At 40.1% G+C, this 19,406-nt stretch overlaps 1 protein-coding gene across 2 annotated transcripts in view; it reads right to left on the bottom strand.

Annotated features, from left to right (window-relative positions):
* Lats1 (large tumor suppressor kinase 1) overlaps positions 1 to 19,406 on the bottom strand; it is a 28,774-nt gene that overhangs the window by 5,073 nt on the left and 4,295 nt on the right. Inside the window, exons 2-6 of one of the 2 annotated variants that reach the window (XM_013027010.1) lie at positions 13,816 to 14,309; positions 10,102 to 10,249; positions 6,964 to 8,471; positions 4,294 to 4,876; positions 24 to 206 (exon numbers count right to left, since the gene is read on the bottom strand). In XM_013027010.1, coding sequence (XP_012882464.1) covers positions 24 to 206; positions 4,294 to 4,876; positions 6,964 to 8,471; positions 10,102 to 10,249; positions 13,816 to 14,166 — 2,773 coding nt within the window. In that variant the 5' untranslated portion in view covers positions 14,167 to 14,309. Of the gene's footprint in view, positions 1 to 23; positions 207 to 4,293; positions 4,877 to 6,963; positions 8,472 to 10,101; positions 10,250 to 13,815; positions 14,310 to 19,406 lie in introns of those variants that run through there. The other variant, XM_013027011.1, reaches the window with a different exon arrangement.

The raw sequence follows: 19,406 nt of genomic DNA, 5'->3' as shown, positions 1-19,406 counted from the left end.
AGGAGACTAAATGCCTTCCTTACCTGTTCGTAGCAACACTTCAGGTGCAATATAATTGGGAGTCCCAACCAAAGAATGTGCTAGACATCGCTGGTGCTGGCGTGCAGCTCTCCGCTCTAGGGGCTTTAGTCTGTCTCCACATCGACAGTTTGAAGGATCACCCCATTCATTACTGAAATCCATGCTATCCTGCCGTGGATGGTCACCTGTAAAGAGGAAAACTTAAGTAAAATCAACAAGGACAAAAACAAACAGTCTGTTAAACCTTTTATAATCATGATTTAGGGTGGGTAGTATTTTCCATTGTGAGAAATTAAAATATAAAGTATGCCAAATCACTCATGGTGTTCATTACTAACCAAGGCCTGTTTTCTGAGATACAAAGAAGAAAACTTTTTTGTCTTTTCTTTTTTTTTGGTACTGGGGATTGAACCCAGGACGTTGCACTTGCTAGGCAAGCGCTTTGCCACTGAGCTACATCCCAGCCCAAGAAGAAAACTTTTAAACTAAGAAAACACAACACTCAATAATTTACTCAGTATTACATGATGATAATCTAAAACATGGGCTGGTAAACTTACTGTAATTCATACTGCTTTATTATTTCTCTGGACAAATTTTCAAATAAAATTTGATGTGCTTTCATTTATTCGACAATTGACAATAAATAAGACAAGCATATACTCTTCATAAGAAAAGAAACACAACAAATAAATACATATGTACGAAACAATAGTGAAGATGGGTGCCAAGCAAGCACTGGTGGTTATGCCTGTAATACTACTCAGTAGCTGAGACCTGAGGACCATGGTTTGAAGCCAGCTTGGGCAGTAAGGGCCATGAGACTCTTATTTCCAATTAGACATCAGAAAATTGAAGTGGTGCTGTGGCTCAAAGTGGTAGAATGCTAGTCTTAAGCAAAAGAACTCAGGGACAGCACATAGGGCCTGAGTTTAAACCCCGCAACCACCACTACCACAACCACCACTATCAACAAAAATTGAAGATGGGACTACAGGTATAGCTAAATGGTACAATGCATGTCTGAAGACACACCATCTCTTTAAACAAAAGAACAACAACAAAAAAAAAAACCACAGAGAAGAATAGTAGCAGACTAAAGAGACAATTGACCTTCTGAAGCTTGGGTTTAGATTGGATAATTGTTAGGGTTTGTAGGGGAGACAGATTTCAAAACCTCTGGTATGCTGTCCCAGGAAACTAGGTGCTCCTTCTAACTTAGAAGGTATTTAAGATAACATTAAAATAAATTTAGAGGGGCTGGGAAGGTGGCTCAGTGGTAGAGTGCTTGCCTTGCATGCATGAGGCCCTCCGTTCGATTCCTCAGTACCACATAAGCAGAAAAAAAAAAATCTGGAAGTGGTGCTGTGGCTCCAGTGGTAGAGTGCTAGCCTTGAGCTGAAGAGCTGAGGGACAGTGCCCAGGGCCAGAGTTCAGGCCCCATGACTGGCAAAAAATAAAAATAATAAATAAATACATTTAGATTTGCTCATAAAAAAAAGCACACAAAAACTAGACACCAGTGACTCATGCCTGGAATCTAAGCTACTCAGAAGGCTAAGATCTGACCATTGCAATTCAAAGCCTGCTAAGTTCATGAGACTTTTATCTCCAATTAACCACCAGAAATCCAGAAGTGGAGCTGTGGCTCACATGGTAGAGTATAAGCCTGGAGCAAAAAAAGCACTTAGGCTCTGAGTTCAAGCCCCACGACCAGCACCAAAAAACAAAAACAAACAAAGAGAAACAGTGAAATGTCCTACAGGTGATGAACCAAGTGTAACTAGATAGCTACATTACATTGGGTGGCTGGAGAAGGGTAACTACAATGGTTGTATTTGCTAAGATGTAAAAACAAGGACAAAAATATGTAAGCCAGGTGAGGATTTCCCTCTGCCTCTCCCCCACCCCCAGTCCTGGGGGAAAGTCCTGTTCAAGGTTAGTGATCTACCATTTGAACCACAGCACCACTTCCAGCCTTTTCTGAATAGATAATTGAGATGAGAGTCCCACGGACTTTTCTGCCCAGACTGGCTTCAGACTAGGATCCTCAGATCTCAGCCTCCTGAGTATCTAGGATACAAGCATGAGCCAGCAGCACCCAGCTAGGACTTTCTATAACAAAATCCAATCAATGAAAACTAGTACAGATAATGATGGAGAGGAGAATAGCTAGAAATGGAAAACCCAGTGCACATGGGCTATACAGTGAAAAGATTGTGGAGAGTTTGAGACAAAAAAGTAATTTTATTTTTAAAAAGGAAAAGAAAGAAAATTCAGGCCACATTGTACAGAACAGACTATAGGAATATTGAAAATAGACCAATCAGGTATACTTGAACTAGCATGGTGATAATGAAGTGCAGAGAAGTGAACAGTTAATAGATTCAGGATATTATATTTTTGAGGTGGAATAAACAGGGTTGCTGATGGATGAACTAGATGTGGAGGGTATGGAGGAAAAAATCATTAGGACAAGCCAGGTACCACTAGCTAGCGCCTGTAAGCTTAGCTACTAAGGAGGCAAAAATCTGAGGATAAAGGTTTGAAGCCAACCCAGGCAGAAAAATCCATGAGGCAACTGACTCCAATTAACCAGCAAAAAGCTGTAAGTGGAAGTATACAAGGAGTAGAGCACCACCCCTGAGTTCAAGCCAATGTCAATAAAAATAAAAAAGACTTGGAACACACACACACCACACACACACACTCACACACACACACACACACACACTGGAATACAGCCAAGGAATATTTTAAATATGAACCCTAAGAAATACAATAAGTACTATCCACTACATATCAATCTGCTTTCCTTCACAGTAGCACAGAAAGTGCTATGTTAATAATACTTTAATTAAATACTTTGGAGGATTGTTGTAAACATTGTTAGAATATACCTACTAGAGAGTAAGTATTCAACAAATGTGAGATCAACTTACACTTCCATTAAGGCTTCAAGGGTTCTTGATGAGGCAGTGTGGTGTAGTACCAAATAACATGGGCCCTGTAATCAGACAAACCTAGGTTCAAAGCCTAGCCCTTACATTTAACTTCTGTCTGATCTTGGGCAAGTACCTTCACCTAAGTAAGCCTCATTTTCTTCAACCTGCTTCACAGTGTCATATGATTAAACAGTCATGTACATAAAGTGTTTAGAGAAATAGGTGTATGATAGTTTTACAAAAAATTCTAAATAGTAAAAAGATAAATAACATATAAAAGATAAAATATAAACATGAAGAAATAAAAAGATATAAGAGAAAAATATAAAAGATAAAAAACAAAAGATATTAATATATAAGAATACATATACAATGATTACATTTAACTAAAGTTTCAAGAATAGGAAAGATTATTTAGTCATTTTCACATTTGCAAAGCAGTGCTGCTTTATTCCAAGCAGGAATATTTTAGGATTACAGGACACCAATATTATAAAACATAATGGGGGCTGGTGGCTCATGCCTATAATTCAGATCTCAGAAGGTTGAGATCTGAAGATTGTGGTTTGAAACCAGCCTGGACAGAAAAGTCTGTGAGACTCTTATCTCCAAGTAAACCACTAGAAAACTGGAAGCAGTACCATGGCTCAAAGTGGTAAAGTACTATCCTTGAGCAAAAAAGCTCAGAGACGGGGAAAGGGAAAGTGGGAGAAAATAAGGGAGGGGGTACCACTGTTTGAAAAGAAATGTACTCATTACCTTATGTAACTGTAACCTGACTGTATATCACCTTTACAATAAAATTAAATATAAATAAAAGATCTCATAGACGTGCCCAGGCCCCCGAGTTCAAACCCCATGACCACCAGCACCACCACCACCAACACACACACATACACACACACACAACCACACACACAGTTGGGAGGGTGGCTCAGTAGTAGAGTACTTGCCTCTACCACTGAGGCTCTGGGTTTGATTCCTTGGCACCACATAAGCAGAAAAAAAAAAAGCCAAAGTGGTGCTGTGGCTCAAGTGATAAGAGTGCTAGCCCTGAGCTGAAGAACTGAGGGACAGAGCCCAGGCCCATAGTTCAGGCCCTACAACCAACAAAACAACAACATCCCCCCCAACACACACACACACAAAAAAGTTAATAGTATTTAGAACATTAAGTACATTCTTTCTTTTTATAAATCTGTAAAGACCTGACCCCCTCAGGTCTTCTGGCTCCCATTCAGTGATGACACCATCACAAATTTTACTTAAGTTTTACTGCATAAGTAACATTCTTGTAAACTAAAATAATTTGTATAAGTTTACTTACCACTCTGGTAGTACTTGGAATCATGTGTCCATCTGAACCCAGTGCACAGGCCAAAGTCAGTCAATTTAATGTGACCATCACGATCAATCAAAATGTTATCAGGCTTAATATCTCTATGAATAAAACCCATTTTATGAACACTTTCAACTGCACAGGTAAGTTCTGCTATATAGAATCGTGCCAGATTTTCTGGAAAGATGCCCATTCTGATTAACAGGCTCATCATATCACCCCCAGGAATGTAGTCCATTACAAAATATAAATTGTCTTTATCTTGGAATGAATAATATAAACGAACTACCCATTCATTGTCAGCTTCAGCCAGGATATCTCTTTCAGCTTTAACATGAGCAACTTGATTTCGAAGTAGAACATCTTTCTTTCGAAGAGTTTTTGTTGCATACAAAGCCTTAGTATCTACTTTTCTTGCTAGACAGACTTCACCAAATGCTCCTATTCCTAATGTCTTTATCTTCACAAACATAGACTTGTCCATTTTAGCCCTTTTAAGACGGATGTAATTAGACTCTTTCTGGCAAAGCATCTTTCTCATTTGATCCTGGGCATCTTGGGATAATCCAACCTAGGTAAATAAACTACATGTTAAATGAGGAACTTTTTTCTTCAACACTGAATAGTGAGAAATAACTCAGAAAAAAAAGAAATACAGGCATGTACTTAAAGGTTAAAGCATAATCATTTTTTAATAAAGCTGTTAGAAATCTAGAATGTATTTCAGAGAAAATTAATGATCAAAAGGGCAGTTTAAGAGATAGTTAACAGGTTGTAAAAGGTGAGCATAGGTGCAAATTTAGCTACAGAGAGCAAGAAAAAAGTATCAATAGTCAGCTTTCTATTCTTCTCTAAAGCACTAAAAACAAAGTTTCCCAATATGCAATAAAACAAATGTCTGTTAACATGCATTCTTAACTCTACATGCAAGCACCCCAACTATAGGATTAGATAGCCTTTGTTAAATCCTCCTTTTTGTGGAATGCCTAGGCCTCAAATATCCTTCCCCTCATTTTATCTTTTATGAAAAGAAATTCTTCCAACCCAGGCTCATTTATTCTAAAAAACAAACAAAAAACCAACAATGATGTATTCCTATAACAAATGAATGCTTCCTCTAATCAACTCCTTCCTCACAAGTCATAATGGTCTTTTCTTATTTTCTCTTCTCTTCTTTGTATAGCATTAAGTGTGGGACTCATAGCCCACTACTAACACAAAATGTAAAGAACAGTCAGTGTGACTTATGAAAATATAAAAAAAGTAGATAAAAAAACAAAACATCAACTTCTAAATAAATATGGAATACCTGAATCTAGAAAGGAGGAACTTTCTTCTGACCAATTAATAAGTAATTTACTAATGAGAAAATTTACTAAATAGAAAAGTAATTCATTTGGAAAAATAATATCTCAACTTCAGAAATGCAAGACTAACTCAAATCTAGCAACTTCATGCGTCTGTTAGGATGCGCATTTGCATGCAAAAATCGTTGAAGGAGGGTGGCATGCCAAACTTAGCATAGAACTATTTCTCTTAAAAGTCTTACTTGCCTACACAGTAATGGAGGCTACAGAAGTCAGCAAAGCTTCCAACACCATAAAAGTTTAAATCAGCTATTAGTGGAAGTGAAGAGGAAAAAGGAAAAATAAACTAAGAAAAATACATACAGACAGACTTTAGTAAGAAATTCTATGAATAAACAATGGAGATTATTGGGATATTTCCTCTCTAACCATTCATTTATAGTAAGAAAAACGCTGCACTGTAAAATCACATTTGGAAGAAAATCATTATAAAGAACAGTTCTCTCAAGTTTGTAAAGAAATTTAATCACAAGTTTTAGCTTCTCGATTTTGATTAGTAGACACAAGATTAATATTTAAATCCTTGAACTCTCACCATGATAAAAACCGATGGTGATGCTAGTTCTACCATAATATGTAATAGAGATCTGTGTGGAAATACAACCCATCAATCTGAGTGTTCACTTGTTGATGTCTCTTTGAGTACACTCTGACTTAAATTTACAAGTATAATGAAACCTTTTTTAAGTATATTGAGAGATGACCCAGATATTTCTAGATGATTGCTTTTGGCCACTACTGGGCTTGACCTCAGCATCTTGATCATTTCATTTTTTCAGTAGGCACTCTATCACTTGAGCCACACCTCCACTTTCAGCTTTTGGCTAGTTAAATTGAAATGAGTATCTTAGATTTGTCTGTCTGGACTAGCTTCAAATTATGATTCTCAGATCTCAGCCTTCTTAGAAGCTCTGATTATAGTCATGGACCAATGGTATCCAGCTTCTAGCTGATTTCTAAATGTTGTAAGATAGCATGCAACACATATATTTCCATATAAAAGAAATATATATACCTAATACATTATAATTTTTTACATTATAATTTTTTATTATTAGCATATTCAGTTTTATGTGGAGAGGTTCCCACACTAAATTATAATTCCACACTAAATTATATTTTTCTTGACTTTCCTGAACTTTCAGGAAATTCTGAGTAAATGGGTCTCATTTAAATGGATAGTAACATTACAGTTATTAACAAGAGAAACAAACACTGGAATACAGTATTTAAAAATAAATGATAAGAACACATGATCAAGTATAAAAATAAATATTTTAAAAGGTTTTACCCGCATCATTTCATTCTCTAATTGTTTTTTACGATGGAGACGTTGCTGATGAGATTTGAGGACATTTTCTACATGTTGCTCCATAAAAAATTTAAACGCCTGGGGAGAATAACTCTGAATACGAGATTCCCTTCGTTCTTCATCTTTCTTGTTTTTCCGCACAGTGATAGGTGAGGTTGTAATCTGTTTCTTTTCTTTATCTCCATTATCATTTTCAAAATTCTTCTCACCCTCATCTTCCTTGGGCAAGCCAGTCTGGTCCTCTTTGCAAGATTTATTTATTGACTCATACGGAGGAGCAGATGGATTTTGGTGTAGTAAGTGTTTTGGATAAGGTGGTGGTGGACCTTGATAATTTGGTGCTTCAGCAACAGATGGCTTAACTGTTATACTTGAAGTGGTACCCTCAGAAAAAGGGCTAGGTTGAACAGTTTGAATTGGTTGTGGCATCCAGGAAGGATGGGTAGGTGCTAAAGCAGTTTGTAGTTCTGGTTTTAATACACGCATGCTTTTCACGGGCTGTTGAATAGGAGCTGGTGTGATTGCAGTGACTGTTGTAGCTGAAGGCTGAGAATTGGCAGCGTGACTTGTTCTATTTCCTAATGGGTTATTAAAAGAATTTGACCTTACTGGTATGTTAGGTTGCCATGTAGGAATCTCATGCCCACTGCTGGGGGATGACTGGGCAGGAGCGGATGATGACTGAGGCCAAGTTGTTTGTAGTACAGGTACGTTAATGTTGTACAGTTCCATGTTATGACTATTTCTATTTGGCACCATCATAGATTGAGGAATATTTCCATTAGTGTATGATGAAGGAGCAGCAGATCCTCCTGTTTGTAAAGCGCACGGGCTTTGTCCATTAGCTGGGGCCAGAGGATATGGAGGGGGTGGCTGCCGATTAACAGGGACAGCAGGAGCAACATTCTGGTGTATCATAAAGTCAGTTTGACCACCATTCTGCATTCCAGGTCTCACAGGTGGAAAGTTGTATTTGTTAGAACTCTGCATGATGATTGGTTGTCTGCCAACAGGAACAGAATTAATGCCTCTCTGTCCCTGATTAGGAGGATTCATGGGAGAAGTGGTCAGAGGTGGTGGAGGATAGCTCTCCTGCCATGCCCCAGGTGGAACAGGGGAAATTCGAGAGATCACATATTCCATATTCCCAGAATAGCGCTTTGTTTGAGAGCTTGGTTCCCATGCAGAGGGAGGTGGAGTTGTACCTCGTGGAGGGGGAGTCTGGCCTCTTGGGGGCGGTGGAGGAGTGACACTCCTTACTTGAGGTGGTGGTGGTGGGTTCACTCTTTGACCATTGCTTGGGTGAGCTTGAACAAATGCTGTAATACCAGATCCAGACAAGGGTCTTCCTGCATCTGTCTGTGAGTTGGGACTTTCAGAACGATAGGCCACGTTTTCTCCTAGAGGCTGGCCATGTCTCTGAGGAACTAAGGACTCTTTAGAACCTTTCCAGCTTTGTTTGCGGTTAATTGAATGTTGTACACTCCCTATGGTGATAAAAGAGAGAAAAATCATGTTTTTAAACACTTCTTTTTGAAAAATTTAGCTTAGACCTCTGATACTACTAAGTTGTAATTCCCTTTGAAGAACTGTAAGAATAGGAATATGTTCAAGAGACTCATTGTACAACAAGTTGACTATGGTTAATAATAATGTATTCTTAAAAACTTCTAAGAAAGTAGACTGGCTGATTTTGAGACAGGATCTTGTTATGTAGTCTAGGCAGGCCTAGTCTCCTAAATGCTAAGATTTTGTTCTATATTCCATCACACATGGTTCTAAAGGAGTAAATTATTATCATCATTAGTGTGTGTGTGTGTGTGTGTATGTGTGTGTTGGTCCTGGGACTTATGCTCAGGGTTTGGCTGCTGTCCCTAACCTTTTTTTTTGCTCCAGGATAGCACTCTACTACTTGAGCCACAGTTCTACTCCCTGCTTTTATTTAGTAGTTTATTAGAGATGAGTCTCATGGACTTTCCTGCCCAGGCTGGTTACCATCTGCCACCCTCAGTCTCAGCTTCTTGAATAGTAGATTTTTTCTTCCTTCTGGTCCTGGGGCTTGAACTCAGGGACTGAGTGCTGACCTTGATCTTTTGTGCTCAAGGCTAGCACTCTACCACTTGATCCTCAGCTCCACTTCTGGGTTTTTGGTGGTTAAATGGAGATAAAGAACCACATGAACTTTCCTGTATCTTCAGGTCTCAGCCTCCTGAGTAGCTAGGATTAGAGGCATGATATATCATTGCCCAGCAGGAGAGTATGTTTTTAACTGTGTATCCCACCCAAAGTGAAATGATATATGTTAACTAACCTTATTTAGGGCAAAAGCAAAAAAAGTATAAAAAATGAGTTTTGAGTAAACAGTTTTACTTTTCCAACTTCTTTTTTTTTTGTCGGTCATGGGTCTTGAACTCTGGGCTTGGGTGCTGTCCCTCAGCTCTTCAGCTCAAGGCAAGAGCTCTACTGCTTGAGCCACAGCACCACTTCCAGTTTTCTGAGTGGTTTATTGGACATAAGAGTTTCATGGACTTTCCTACCCAGGCTGGCTTTGAACCATGGATCCTTAGATCTCAGCCTCCTGAGTAGCTAGGATTACAAGCATGAGCCACTGGTGCCCAGCTTTTCCAACTTATTCTTGACTAGGTAATAGATGTTCATAGCTCAAATTTACAAAACAAATAAGGTCCCTTAATCTATCATTTTCCTTCCTTGTCATTAGTGAAATATGAGATATACAAGTTAGATATGTATTTTCTATAGATAATATTGTGCCTGATATTGTTTGTTCCTATTTATGTCAGTCATGGTGCCTGACTCAGGACCAGGGCCCTGTCCCTGAGCTTTTTTGCTCAAAGCTAGTGTCCTCCTACTTTTAGCAACAGTTCCACTTCAGGTTTTCTGGTGGTTAATTGGAGAAAAAAGTCTCACGGACTTTCCTGCCCCTTCTGGCTTTGAATTGAGATCCTCAGATCTCAGCCTCCTGAGTAGTTAGGATTACAGATGTTACCACCAGCACCTGGCATGCTGTTAGCAATTTCTAAGAGGAAAGATTTGATATAGTCAAGTGTTGTACAACTATACTGCAAGAGATTAGAGAAAAAGTGTTTGATGAATCACCTGTTTTCAAGCTGGCATTAACAGGTCTGGCAGCTGCTGCAGCCATCTGCTCCCGTCGAGGATCTTGATAACTCATTTTACTAATGAATTCAATTGCTGCTTCTATACTTCTGTTATTAGTTTTTTGAAGAGCTTGCATAACCATATCCTGATATGAAGTTTGAACAAGATACAAAATTTAAACAATACCATTAATATGCTTAAACTTAAAAGAAATTCATAATGAAGAATGAGTCCTCAAACCACCATATTAACATCATATTTATAACCACCACAAACAAAAACAAATTTAAAAAAATAAATCTCAAACTACTAAAGAAACCAAAAACCCTGAAATCATTTAGTTCCTTTAATATTCTCAGATTTATGTAACATTACATTTTTTTTTCATGGGGCCTGAACTCTGGGCCTGGGCGCTGTCCCTCAGCTATTCAGCTCAAGGCTAGCACTCTGCCACTTGAGCTACAGCTCCACTTCTGGCTTTTTTTTTTTTCCTGCTTATGTGGTGCTGAGGAATCGAACCCACGGCCTCAGGCATGCAAGGCAAGTGCTCTACCACTGAGCCACCTTCCCAGCCCCACATTACATTCTTAACTTCATTCTTATATAAACAAAAATTATCAAATTGTTAAAATAAAACCAAAACTTAGCCAGGTACTAGTGGCTCACGTCTGTAGTCCTAGCTACCCAGGAGGCTGAGATCTAAGGATCGCAGTTCAAAGTCAGCTCAGGCAGGAAAGTCCATGAGACTCATCTCCAATTAACCAACAAAAAACTAGTAGTAGTGCTGTGTCTCAAGAGAATCATGGTTCAAGGAAAACCCAGGCAAAAAGCTCACAAGACCTCCTCATCTCAACCAATAAAAAGCTGGTGTATATGGTGGTGTGCACCTGTCATTCCAACTACACAGGAAATAAATAGAAAGAATGAAGACCAGCAAAGCCCATGTTAAAAGTGAGACTTTATCTGAAAAATAACGATGGCAAGAAGGGCTGGAGACACTGCAGAATGCAAGATTTCATACCCAAGTACTATCCCCTCTCCAAACAAAAACCCAGAAATGACTTTTAAAAAACTAAAACATATTATTAAGTATATTATCACTTATGCATACCAGGAAAAGAGCTATACAGTTCTGGATTTTTTTTTTTTGGAGTGGTAGGGAGTTCTGGTACTGGGGCCTGACCTCAGGGCCTAAAGCATTGTCCCTTGGCAGTTTTGCTCAAAGTTGGCATTCTACCATGGCTCCACTACCAGCTGTTGGTAGCTAATTAAAAACAAAAGTCTCACATTGGACACTGGTGGTTCATGCCTGTAATCCTAGCTACTCAGGAGACAGAGATCTGAGGATCGCAGTTCAAAGCCAGCCAGGGTAGGAAAGTCTGTGAGAGTCTTACTCCAATAAACCACCAGAAAAACAGAAGTGACGCTGTGGACAGCACCCAGACCCAGAGTTCAAGCCCCACAAATGATAAAATACATACATACATACATATATACATACATACATACATACAAAAGTCTTTGTCCGCGGGGCTGGGAAGGTGGCTCAGTGGTAGAGCGCTTGCCTTGCATGCATGAGGCCCTGGGTTTGATTCCTCAGCACCACATAAACAAGACAAAAGCCGGAAGTGGTGCTGTGGCTCAAGTGGTAGAGCGTTAGCCTTCAGCTGAAGAGCTGAGGGACAGCACCCAGGCCCAGAGTTTAGGCCCCACGACCGGAAAAAAAAAAAAAAAGTCTCTGCCAGCTCTGGTGGCTCATACCTAGCTCAGGAGGCTGAGATCTGAGGACTGCAGTTCAAAGCCAGCCTGGGCAGGAAAGTCTGTGTGACTCTTATCACCAATAAATCACCAGAAAGCTGGAAGTGGCGCTGTTGATCAAGTTTAGAGTGCTAGTCTTGAGCTGAAGAGCTGAGGGACAGCACCCAGAACCAGAGTTCAAGCCACACAACCAATAAACACACACACACACACACACATACACACACACACACACACACACACACGTCTCATGGACTTCTCTGCCTGGACTGGCTTCCAACCATGATCCTCAGATACTTCTGAATAGCTAGGATTACATGTGTGAGCCACCACATTTCTGGAAACCCTTATTCAGGGACATATATACAGGAAAAATAGTGGGGGAAAAAATACTCAGATTAGATATAATTTTGTGATCCAGACTTTAAGAGGTTAGATAGTATGGTGGAACTAAGAGAATTTGGAATCACTCTCATCCAAGGTTGAGTTCCAGCAACTCCACTTTAAAACTGTGTGAATTTCGATAAGTTATTTTACATTTCAGATCCTCAATTTCTTCAACTGAGGCTAGGTGTTTGAAATTTATGTGAGGATAAAATGCAAAAATATGTAAAGTATATAAATACAGTTCCTGGAGTTCAAATGCTAGCTATCTTCCTCTACCCCTATCCTTTATGTTAAATGTAATAATAAAATTATACACTACTATGCAAAGAGTATACAGACAAACACTCTACAAGAGGGAAGCAACTACTTTGTTCTAGAGGATTTTTTTTTTTTTTTGGTCGGTCGTGGGGCTTGAACTCTGGGCTTGGGCGCTGTCCTTGTGCTCTTCAGCTCAAGGAGAGTGCTCTACCGCTTGAGCCACAGCACCACTTCTGGTTTTCTAGCGGTTTATTGGAGATAAGAGTCTCACGAACCTTCCTGCTCGGGCTGGCTGGGTTTGAACCGAGATCCTCAGATCTCAGCCTCCTGAGTAGCTAGGATTATAGGTGTGAGCCACCGGCACCTGGCTATCCTAGAGGATTTGATTTCACTTAAAAATGAGAAATGGGGCTGGGCAAGTGGCTCAGTGATACAGTGCTTGCCTTGCATGCAAGAGGGTTTGATTCTTCAGCACCACATAAGCAGAAAAAGGCAGCAGTGGCACTGTGGCTCAAGTGGTAGAGCGCTAGCCTTGAGCTGAGGAGCTCAGGGACAGCACCCAGGCCCAGAGTTCAGGCCCTACAACTGACCAAAAAAATAAACAAATAAAAATGAGAAATGGCTTAGAAAAGGTGACATGGTAATAGGCTAATAACATGATTATCCTATAAAAAAAAAACAACTGAAGATGACATGAAACTAACCACAGAAAGGGTGAGTTAGGAACCTGTTGCCCACCCAAGGTCCTTTCCCTTTCTTGAAAAAGTTACTGATCTTAATGATGCATGTTTTCTCTCATATGTGGAAATTAGATCTAATATACAAATATACATGATAACATATACACACAAACAAATTCATTTAAAGATGGTATAGGTAGGAGAGGAGTCCAACAGTGTAACTCCTTTGAACAACCAACAAACTGCTCAGCAAAATGACTATATATAGAAAGCTGAAGTATGTTTGGGGTAGAGAGTAACAAGAGGGCCAACCTGGACTACACATTGTTCAAGTCTGGGGTACATAAGAAAACTGCCTCCAACAACCATAATAAAAGGAAGCAGTGGCCTTGAACATGACACAGCTAATAAAGGAATAACTTAGGTTTTATAAAATGCTAAAAACAATGATATGAAAGGCATTTATAACATCCGAGTTCAAGCCTCAGTACCAAAGGCATGAATGAATGAATGTTCTTGGTGTGTATAAGCTTCAAAATAAAGGGTGAACCACTTGAGCATGGGCTCGCCTAATAAGTATAATGTACCACAGGTTAAGAATCTTTTCTGGGTTTTTAAAAGTTCTTACCTCATCAAATCCAGCAGCCTGTAAATCTTGAAACATCTGTGGATTAACTTCTGAAGTACCCCTGGAAGAAGAACTTGTTTCATTTGCAAATGGGAGCAGAGAATTTCGGATTTCTTGTAAGGCTTTATGATGTGTCCCAAATTTGGGTGGGTTTCTCACTTGTCGAGGATCTTCAGTTGACATTTTGCTAACATTATGTTCAACTTTAGCAGCATCAGATGGCTTGGATAAATTCCTAAGGGATTCCCGAATTTCTTGCAACATTTGTCGGCTACTGCCAGTGTAGTTACTGGCAGGAAAGGTCTTAGGCCTCATTTGTCTATATCCCTCTGGCTTTTCACTCCTCTTCATGAAAACATCTATATATGTGACCCACACAGCAGATTTCTGTGAATGCTTCTTGAAAGATTTAGCGCTTCTCCTTGAGCAAAAGTGAAAATGATCCTTTGATAAAGTTCACAGGAATGTTAAAGTTCTTTATAAGCCAAATAACCCTAAAAAAGAAAATTAATAAAACTATAAAGTCCTTTCAAATTAAAATATTAATTATTTCCAGAAAGGATTGGCTAAAGGTGCTCAGGCTACCCTTGATTTTCAATCTTCCCACCTCAACCACCACCAGACTAGTTATGATACAGTTCTATCTAAATATACTGTCATGAACAGATACTACAAGGTATTGTTAAGCCAAAATTCAAAAACTAAAAACTAGAAGAGCAAGTTACAAAAATTCTGTATAGTTAGGCATGGTAGTACATGCTTGTAATCCCAGCATGGGGAAGCTAAAGTGGGAGACCAAAGCCAGGCTGAACTACCTAGTAAATTCAAGGATATTCTGGGATACACAGAACCTATCTCAAATACCAAAAACTAGGTATAAAAGGAACCCATTTTCTGTTCTAAAACTATAGTGATGGCTGTGCAGCTCTGTAAATAAGCTAGAAAATACCAAAATACATACCTAAAATGGGTAAAATTCAGGTATATGAATCATATTTTAAAAGTTAAAGCTATTTTATTATTGCAATAAGTATGTAACATAAAATGTCTTCCTCTCCCTTTTCTTTTCCTTGAGACCTCAGTCTTTCCATGTAGCCTAGACTTGTGCTTCAGACTTCCATGTGGCTAGTATGACAGGTGTGTGCCATGAAACACAGCTTGAAATTTGCCCCTACCCTACACATACTTCTTGTGCTGGTCCTGGGGCTTGAACTCAGGCTTATGTGTTGTCCCTGAGCGTTTTTGCTGAAGGCTGGCACTCTACTATGAGCCACAGCTCACAGACTTTCCTGCCCAGGCTAGTTTTGAACCACCATCCTCAGGAGGCTGAGGTCTGAAGATAGTGGTTAAAAGTCAGCCTGAGGGCTGGGAAGGTGGCTCAGTGGTAGATCGCTTGCCTTGCATACATGAGGCCCTGGGTTCGATTCCTCAGCACCACATAAGCAAAAAGAAAAAAGCCAGAAGTGGCGCTGTGGCTCAAGTGCTAGAGCGCTAGCCTTGAAGAGCTGAGGGACAGCGCCCAGGCCCAGAGTTCAGGCCCCGACCGGACCAAAAAAAAAAAAAAAAAAGTCAGCCTGAGCTTTTGGAAAAGTGTGTGAGATTCTTATCTCCAATTAACCACCAAAAAGCCATAGTGGAAGTGTGGCTCACATAGTAGATTGCCAGTATTGAGTGAAAAAGCTAAGGGACAGTGCCCAAATCCTGAGTTCAAGCCCCATTACTGGCATGAGAGAGTTACAGAGACAAGAGACAGAGACAGAAAATGTAAAGTAACAGAAGGGGAAGCAATGTAGTAATGGAGGCAGAGACGGCAATGATGTGGCCAGAAGCCAAGGAATGCTAGATTAACAGAAGCTGTAAACAGTTTAGGATCTCCTAGTACCTTTAGGCTTCTGGAAGGAGATTAGCCTTGCTGATATCTTTATTTTTTATTTCTGTCTTCAAGAACTCTAAGAGGATTACCACCAAATTTGCAATTACTTGTTACGTAAGTCACAAGATACTAATGTAATACAATCACTATCAATTCTGAATATTCTAATATACTTTTACATAATGATGTACATTACATAAATGTATGTAGTATTGCCCAAAGTTACCTTCCTTAACCTTTTATTCTCCAGAAAACCTTTCTCTTCTCTTCTTTTCTTTTTTTTTTTTTCAGTGCTAGTCAAAGGGCTTGAACTTCAGGGCCTGGGCACTGTTCCTGAGCTGCTTCTGCTCAAGGCTAGCACTCTACCACTTGAGCCATAGCTTCACTTCTGGGATTTTGATTGTTAATTGGAGATAAGAGTTTTACAGACTCTCCTGGCCTGGCTGGCTTCAAACCCCAATCTTCAAATCTCTGGCCCCTGAGTAAGCTAGGATTACCAGCATAAGCCACTGGTACCCAGTTCAAAATACTTTCCATTTTGGCAGTAACAAGGTTCCAACTCAGGGTCTTGCACTTGCTCTTGATCTGCTTAGGCTACATCACCAGCCCTTTTTACTTATTTTTCAGATACCCAGTTCTGAGCTGAGGCAGCTTAGAAGCTTCAGTGCTTCTTCCCTAACTCTTTCCAGCTTAGATGACAATGCAGGTCATGTTTTGAGATGGTGGCTTTGTAACACAGAAAGAATATGGATCTCTAAGCCACTGGATAAAGACTCTACTTACACCCACAGCTCTTTATGTGACAGAAAGATTGTTACAGCAGGGTTTTGATAGGCAATGTCTTTCAGAGACATCTGCATTAAAGCCTAGGTCTCTCATTGGTGGTACTATTTCTTTTTTTTTGGTCCAGTCGTGTGTCTGTACTCTGGGCCTGGATGCTGTCCCTCAGCTCTTCAGCTCAAGGCTAGCACTCTACCACTTGAGCCACAGCGCCGCTTCTGGCTTTTTTCTTTTTGCTTATGTGGTGCTGAAGAATCGAACCCAGGGCCTCAAGCATGCAAGGCAAGCGCTCTACCACTGAGCCACCTTCCCAGCCCTGGTGGTACTATTTCTAGGAAACTTCAAGAGATGGGTGAAGTGACACTGTGATTCAAAGTGGCAGAGCACTAGCCTTAAGCCAAAAAAGATTAGGAAGAGGGCCTAGGCCCTGAGTTCAAACCCCAAGCCCCAAAATGGACGAGAGACAGAGACAGAGACAGGTTACTGGGGAGAGTGCCCATGGGAACTACATCTTGCTCTAAACCCTTTCTTTGTATCTTTCTCTATCTCTGTCTCTTTCTGATTCTGGCTGGGCTATATTGTGAAACCATCTTTAAAAAACAAAGCGAGGAGCTGGGAATGTGGCTTAGTGGTAAAGTGCTTGTCTAGCATGCACGAAGCCCTGGGTTCAATTCCTCAGTACCACATAAACAGAAAAAGTCAGAAGTGGAACTGTGGCTCAAGTGGTAGTGTGCTAGCCTTGAGCAAAAGATGCTCAGGGACAGTACCCATGCCCTGTGTTCAAGCCCCAGGCCTGACAAAAACCAAAAACAAAATTAGGCTGGTGTCAGTAGCTTATGCCTATAATCTTAGCTACTCAGGAGGCTGAGATCTGAGGATTCCAATTCAAAACCAGCCTAGACAGGAAAGTCTGTGAGACTCTTATCTTTAATTACCCACCAAAAACTGGAAGTGAAACAACTCAAAGTGGTAGAGCACTAGCCTTGACCGAAAAAGCTCAAGGACTGTGTGCCCAGGTCGAGTTCAAGCCCCAAACTGACAGAAAGAAAGAAAGAAAGAGAGAGAAAGAGAGAGAAAAGAGAGAGAGAAAAAGAAAAAAAAAGAACAAACAAGCGGTGCATGCATTATGTAGCTCAGTGGATATGACAAACGTGTTTAAAGTCTATGCATCCTGAGCATTTGCTGGTTTTCCTCAATGGTGGTTTCCTTCCAACCATAAACTTGCAAATACTAAGGATCTACTGTGTTTACTATACTAGACTTTTTTTTTTTTTTTTGGTTGGTTGTGGGGCCTGAACTCTGGGCCTGGGAGTTGTCCCTCAGCTCTTCAGCTCAAGGCTAGTGCTCTACCACTTGAGCCACAGCGCTACTTCCGGCTTTTTTTCTGCATATGTGGTACTGAGGCATTGAACCCAGGGCCTCATGCATGCAAGGCAAGCACTCTACCACTGAGCCACCTTCCCAGCCCTAGACTTCTTAATAGTCAGAGCATATTCCAACTTAGTAGTAAAGATAAACATTGTAGTAGAGGGCTGGGAATGTGGCCTAAACAGAAAAAGCCAGAAGTGGTGCTGTGCCTCAAGTGGTAGAGTGTTAGCCTTAAGCAAAAGAAACTCAGGGACAGTGCCCAAGCCTTGAGTTCAAGCCCTGGAACTGACAAAAAAAAAAAAAAAGAATGCAGTTGAATGGTTGCAGACTGCACTGTAATCCTATAGAATAGGAGGACTGTGGACCATAACCCTAGGCCAGCCTGGGCAAGAAGCTCACAAGACTCCTTCTCAACCAATAGCTGGGTACATTGGTACATGTCAGTCAACCCAAGCTATATAGGAGGCTGAGATTGGAGGATCCAGGTTCCAAGACAGCCTAGATAGAAAAAGTCTTCAAGACTAGTTTCTCAGATGGGCACCTGGACAGGAAGTGAGATCCTCTCTTAAAAATAACCAATGAAAAATAGCTGGAGGTCTGGCTTAGTAGTACCAGCCCAGCAACTATGAAGATCCATATTCAAACTCCAATGCCATCAAAAAGAATTATACCAAGTTATGCCACAGGAGCTTCATACCTTTTATCCACTATATCTCTTGATTATATACAGTACTATGAGAGTGATGGTTTGTGTAAATACACTCCCATGAGGACCATACAATGATGGGACTGCCTAATGATACATTTTCCTGAACAATATTAACTGGTAAAGTGGCACATGAACTTATTATAAGTAAACAAAGTGTCAAAAAAGCAGCAGCTAAGATGAAAGCAGAAATTGAAGAGAAAAAGTTCAGATATTTAGTCATTTTCAAGTTCAGAAAGTAGTGCTTCTATATTATAAGCAGGGAGATATTAGGATTACAGAACATCAGGATTACAAAATGCTGAAAACCACTGAAATATCAAAGCTAAGAAAATGCCATAGGCAGGACTTTAGTGGCCCATGACTATAATCCTAGTTACTCAGAAGGCTTGAGATCCAGAGGATCATGATTTGAAGTCACCAAGGCAGAAAAATCTATGAGATTCCATCTCTAAAATAACCAGCAATAAGCTGAGCTAGAGGTATGGCTCAAGTGGTAGAACACCAGGTACCTGAGCATGCAAGCCAAGAAAATGTGAGGTTCAGAGTTAAAACCCCAGGAGACAGAGGGACTGAAGAGAGGGAGGAAAGTGAGAGGGGAAAGAAAAATGAAGATAGTGCTTCAGAGGTAAAGATCACATTAATACCCTTCCCATTAGAGAAAAAGAAGAGTGGAAACTCTATAATTCTCAGATAAGGTTACTAATGTATGTGATCTTTGGTTGTGATTATCAACACAGGAAATGACTGGTAACAGTAAAATCAAGACCTTAGTAACTTCGAGGAAGTGGTTTTGTTTAATTAAAAAAAAAAACTTTAGGGCTGGGAAGGTGGCTCAGTGGTAGAGCGCTTGCCTTGCATGCT

This window comes from Dipodomys ordii, unplaced genomic scaffold (assembly GCF_000151885.1).
Source record: "Dipodomys ordii isolate 6190 unplaced genomic scaffold, Dord_2.0 Scaffold98, whole genome shotgun sequence".
NCBI lineage: Eukaryota > Metazoa > Chordata > Mammalia > Rodentia > Heteromyidae > Dipodomys > Dipodomys ordii.
The sequence above is the reverse complement of the archived record's forward strand: the minus strand, read 5'-3'. Positions and strand labels throughout refer to the sequence as shown.